The sequence below is a fragment of the Babylonia areolata genome, chromosome 10, assembly GCF_041734735.1.
Source record: "Babylonia areolata isolate BAREFJ2019XMU chromosome 10, ASM4173473v1, whole genome shotgun sequence".
In the NCBI taxonomy this organism is placed as follows: domain Eukaryota; kingdom Metazoa; phylum Mollusca; class Gastropoda; order Neogastropoda; family Buccinidae; genus Babylonia; species Babylonia areolata.
Window position 1 is genome coordinate 7,198,513 of NC_134885.1, and position 5,935 is coordinate 7,204,447.

At 49.6% G+C, this 5,935-nt stretch overlaps 1 protein-coding gene across 1 annotated transcript in view; it reads left to right on the forward strand.

The window, feature by feature from the left end:
* The window catches only part of LOC143286423 (potassium voltage-gated channel protein Shaker-like), a 14,626-nt gene extending 12,305 nt beyond the window's left edge, over positions 1–2,321 (forward strand). Inside the window, exon 2 of the mRNA XM_076593984.1 lies at positions 123–2,321. Coding sequence (XP_076450099.1) covers positions 172–1,566 — 1,395 coding nt within the window. The 5' untranslated portion in view covers positions 123–171 and the 3' untranslated portion in view covers positions 1,567–2,321. The remainder of the gene's footprint in view (positions 1–122) is intronic.
* The last annotated feature ends 3,614 nt before the right edge of the window (positions 2,322–5,935 follow it).

Below are 5,935 nucleotides of genomic sequence, written 5' to 3' on the forward strand. Positions count from 1 at the left end.
GGCAGCGTCATCATGGAGGTGGCGATGGCGGGGCTGGAGGGGAACGGGGGGCCCGCCTCTCACGGCTACCGGGACAGCTACCAGAAGCCGCTGCTCACGCTCTCTAACCTTCCCAATTCCAGGTCCTTCCCCAAGCTCTCCGACGAGGACAATGTCCATCTGGACGATGGGATGGGCCCGCCAGGGAGCGACTATGACTGCTGCGAGCGGGTCGTGATCAACGTCAGCGGGTTGAGGTTCGAGACCCAGCTCAAGACGCTGCAGCAGTTCCCCGAGACGCTGCTGGGCAACCCGCAGAAGAGGAACCGCTACTACGACCCCCTGCGCAACGAGTACTTCTTCGACCGGAACCGGCCCAGCTTCGACGCCATCCTCTACTTTTACCAGAGCGGCGGGAGGCTGAGGCGACCCGTCAACGTCCCCATCGATGTCTTCTCCGAGGAGATCAAGTTCTATGAACTTGGCGAGATTGCCTTTGAGCGGTACAGGGAGGATGAGGGCTTCATCAAGGAGGAGGAGAAGCCGCTTCCACAGAACGAGTTCCAGAGGCGGGTGTGGCTTCTCTTCGAGTACCCGGAGAGTTCCACAGCCGCCCGGCTGATAGCCATCTTTTCTGTGGTGATCATTTTGCTGTCCATTGTGATATTCTGTCTGGAGACATTACCGGATTTCAAGCACTACCGAGTGATGAACGCCACAAACAATGCAACAGGAGACGATGGGTCGTTGCACGAAGACGACATCCCCAAGTTCAATGAACCGTTTTTCATCATAGAAACGTGCTGCATCATATGGTTCACTTTTGAGTTGTTAGTCCGGTTCGCCTCCTGCCCAGAGAAGCTGGGCTTCTTCAAGAACATTATGAACTGCATCGACATCATTGCCATCATTCCATATTTCATCACGCTGGGCACCGTGGTGGCTGACGAGAGCAAGAGCAATAACCAGGCCATGTCCCTGGCCATTCTCAGAGTGATCAGACTTGTGAGGGTGTTTCGAATCTTCAAGCTGTCCAGGCACTCCAAGGGGTTGCAGATTCTGGGGCAGACGCTGAAAGCCAGCATGAGAGAACTGGGGTTACTGATATTCTTCCTCTTCATAGGCGTGATCTTGTTTTCCAGTGCCGTGTATTTCGCGGAAGCGGACGCCGAACAGTCACACTTCCGCAGCATCCCGGACGCATTCTGGTGGGCGGTGGTGACCATGACGACAGTGGGGTACGGGGACATGAGGCCTATAGGTGTGTGGGGGAAGCTGGTGGGGTCGCTGTGTGCCATCGCCGGTGTGCTGACCATCGCGCTCCCCGTGCCGGTCATAGTGTCCAACTTCAACTACTTCTACCACCGGGAGGGGGAGAGCAGTGACAAGGGGACCTACAAGCATGTCCAGTCGTGCCCTAACTACCCGGAGAAGAAGGGCTCCATCGATTCGGAGTGTGGCTCCGACATCATGGAGATGGAGGAGGGCAACAGTGTGTCGCTGACGGAAAAGACGAAAGAGAACCACGCAGGGAAAGCCAACAACCCCACCAGCGCCAACAACTTTGGGATGGAGACGGACGTGTGACTAAGCCCCAGCCGGCAGTCCTGACCCCAGGCACTGTTAACCTGGCTACAGTTATCACAGTTTTCCCCCAATGACTGGTGTGGGTCGATTTGAAATCTCTTGCACAGCAAGTCTAGAAACTCTTGTCTGTGACTTGGAACTGTCCTCCTGACAGACAGACCTACCTACCCTAGGCTGCAGAGGTTCAGGATATTAAAAAGCCTAGACTTAGTTCATCGCATCGTTTGGGAGTCCAGAGGTCATGCAATAGATGCACGTGAACATTGTGCTAACTGAGCATTCTGTCTTGACAAACAGACTCCATCACCAGAGCCTTATAGATACAAGTCACAGGACTTGATGCTTCATGACCTAGTGGTGCCCCTGACCGTACAGCGACTTCGAGTACCTGTGAGAAACCCCATAATGGTGTTTCAAAAGTGTGTGGCTGGGACATGGTGTTTCGAAGTGTGTGGCTGGGACATGGATACGTAGTGATCAAACGTCAAATGTAGTTACATGGATGAATGATCCTGAAGACTACACAGTGTAAATGAGTGACTTGACAGTGTTGATTTTCATCGAGTCTTAATTTATTACAGATCTTCCCCCACCCTCTCCCCCAACCCTCTGTGAGTGGGGAGAGAAGGGAAAAAAAAAAAAAGTACTGTGAATATTTTGTCCTGTTTTAAACGTTGACTTTGATCCATTTTTAGCGTTCCCTTAGCTTCCATTCCAATTTGTTTATCCTTTCATATATTATTATTATTATTATTGCATGGAATCCCACCCTGGTTTTATTGCAAACATGTGTCCATAGCTTTACCAGTGCCCAGGTTGACCTTTGTCCAAAACCTGAAGTCAGGTTGGTGTTGTTGTTTTTTTCTTTCTTTGTTTCTTTTATTATTTTTTTTTCCACTCCCACTTTTTATCTGACCAGAATTAAGACTGTTTCAAGGAAGTCTAAGTTTTTATCATCAGCTTACCAATCTGTTGTGGAAATTTAATGACTGAACAAGGACCTGATCATGGTGAAAAGTGGCAGGAGATTGAAACTGTGACTTAAGTCAAGGAGCCAATTTATCAAACGGTGAAAGAGTTGGGTGCACAAACTGTTGAAAGGAGGGTTATTCCCCCTCTCAGTAAAGTTGTGGTGATTGCCTGTTGGGTAAAGGAAAAAAAAAGAAGAAGAAAAAAGGAATTTTAAACTATGCACACATTTATAAGACTCCATCATTTTAGAACAAGAAAAAAAAGAACATTTTTTACACCTTGTTCCAGTTAAGAAACTTCATTTTTATTCCCAGATCAGAAACCTTTTAGTTTCCATGATCAAGTTATAACCTGGTCTAGATATCTATAAATATTCTCACTCTTTTGCACTTGAGCTGTATTATCATAGGTTGAAGCACCTGTGTAGTGTGTGTATTGTTAAAAAAAAAAGAAAAAAAAAGAAAAGAAAACAACAAGAAAAAAAAAAAAGTGCAAAACTTCGGTCCACATTCCCTTGGCGAAATCATTCACCTTCCTCATACTGTGAAGAGTTGTGTGTAAAAAAAAAAAAACAACAAAAAAAAAACCAACAACAAACTGATCATCCCAGTTGAACCCATCGCCTCCACCTGCTTATCATCCATCCAGCTGTAAACCCTCCCCCACCCTCCAACCCCCACCCCCCCCCACTCACCTCCCTTACCGCCGTGTGTCAAAGTCTTCAGCAACCCCAGACCTTTCCACCTGATATCAATGCAAAATCTGCTGACCTCCTACCTACCTTCGGTCATTCTCTACTACATCAGTCATTCCCAACCGAGCTGATACAAAGCAAAGCAAAGCCCTTGGAGGAAGAGTTGAAGGCGTGGTCTGCTACCCCCCCCCCCCCGACCCCCCCACCCCCATCCTCTCAGCACTGTGCGAAGTACCTGGAGGAACCAGGAGGGTGGGTGATGGTGGTGGTAGTGGTGGTGGGGAGGAATGAATCCGTGGACAGACCCCCCTCCTCCTCTCAGTACTGTGCTGCCACCTGGAGGGAATTGGAAAGGTGGTGGTGGTGGTGGTGTTGGGAACGAACAGACGGACGGACAGGCGGATGGAGGACATAAAGGAGCACACCTGTCGCGCGGAACGCATACCTGAGTAGTCCACGGACTGGGGCGGACTGACCCTCCCTCCCTCCCTCCCTCCCTGCCTCTCTTCTTCGTCTGGTCAGGGTCCACACTCCACCTGACAGGTGAGTTGTGTGTGTGTGCGTGTTTGGTGATAGGTGTGGTGCGACAGGTGCATGTGAGAGAGCAGGGCAGGGGGAGGAGGGGGGGGGGAGGCAGAGTGGTAGGTAAGTGTGGACAGCTCTGAAAGTGATATTTGTTGGCACCTGGTGGTGTTGGGGTGTGATGAGTGGAAACTCAGCCCCTCCCACATACCCACCCACACACCCTTGTGAGACAAATGGAGAGTTGATGTGGGGGTAGGGGTGGGGGTGGAGGAGAGGGGGGGGATATGTAGGTTGTTGGGGGTTGGGGGGGGGGGAGTCATGGAAAGGGAACAGTGGTGAAATTATGGGTCTTAGTGGTTTTGGGGGTGTGGAGGGAAGAGGTATGGGAGCATGGGGATAAATTGGCCCTGCTGAGAGAGAAAGGTGGATGGATGGAGGCAGATGTGTTGCTATGCGTGGGCGCCAATGGACACCTGTACACATAATCAGACACAGACACTTTTCCCATTTTTGTGTGCATGATGCACGCATGTGTGTGTGTGTGTAGATAGATATATTTATATACAGTATGTACACTTGTATGTATGAAAATATATAATATATATTTACACACCCACAAGCAAGCATACATTGGGCATGCTCTCTCTCTCTCTCTCCCCCTCTCTCTCTCTCGCATACACACACACACACACACACACACACACACGTTAAAAACACACATGCACTTATCATGTATTATGAATGCATGTATTCATACACATTTTATACTTGCACACCACTACCAACACACACATGCCCACCATCCCTCACCCTCCACACCCCTCACACACACACACACACACCCTCCCTCACTCTCCACACCCCTCACACACACACACACACCCTCCCTCACTCTTCACACCCCTCACACACACACACACACACGCCCGCCCTCCCTCACTCTCCACACCCCTCACACACACACACACACACACACACACACACACGCCCGCCTTCCCTCACCCTCCACAACCCTCACACACACACACATACACACACACGCCCGCCCTCCCTCACCCTCCACACCCCTCACACACACACACACACACACACACACGCCCGCCCTCCCTCACCCTCCACACCCCTCACACACACACACACACGCCTGCCCTCCCTCACCCTCCACACCCCTCACACACACACACACACACATACACGCCCCCCCTCCCTCACCCTCCACACCCCTCACACACACACACACGCCCGCCCTCCCTCACCCTCCACACCCCTCACACACACATACACGACCGCCCTCCCTCGCTCTCCACACCCCTCACACACACACACACACACACACACACACACACCCGCCTGCCCTCACTCTCCACACCCCTCACACACACACACACACACATACACGCCCGCCCTCCCTCACCCTCCACACCCCTCACACACACACACACACACACACACACACATACACGCCCGCCCTCCCTCACCCTCCACACCCCCCACACACACCCCCTCTTACCAAACATACGAGACACTTGCACAAACATCTCCCCAACCCCAACTCCCCCACACACATACAGGTTTTCACAAATTAAAGATTAAGAATTAAAGTACACCTACATAGACACAGGCGCATGCACGTGCACAGACACAGACACACAGAGACACACACACATACATACACACTCGCACACATATTTGCTTACCTACACCCACACACACTCAAACACGCACTTACACATGCACACATACAATTCAGTAAACAACTGGGTGTACACAGTTGAGCAACAAATCTACTGCTACTAGGTAAATTAGGATTCGTTCCCTGATAAAATTGTCATATTATCTCACCCTATATGTATACATAATATTTATAACATAATTCAGTCAGATGATAATTTATGAAGCTGTGTTAAAACGGTATTCTGACTTAAAAAAAACAAAACTCATTCCACAAACAGTGGTTTTATTTCGTTGCATCTGTTCTTGCCTTGCCTGGTTTCGATCAGTGGTATGGTTACACCAATTGTTGATCTGTAGATTTATCATTGATTTGATGTTTGCGTTTTTAAAGACATTTAAATGTCAGTACGTAGTTAAAACCGAAGTTTCCAGACTGAATGGAAACATGCAAATAAATCAAAGTTAACATTATATAACTCATAAAGAATACATGTATACTTAAGC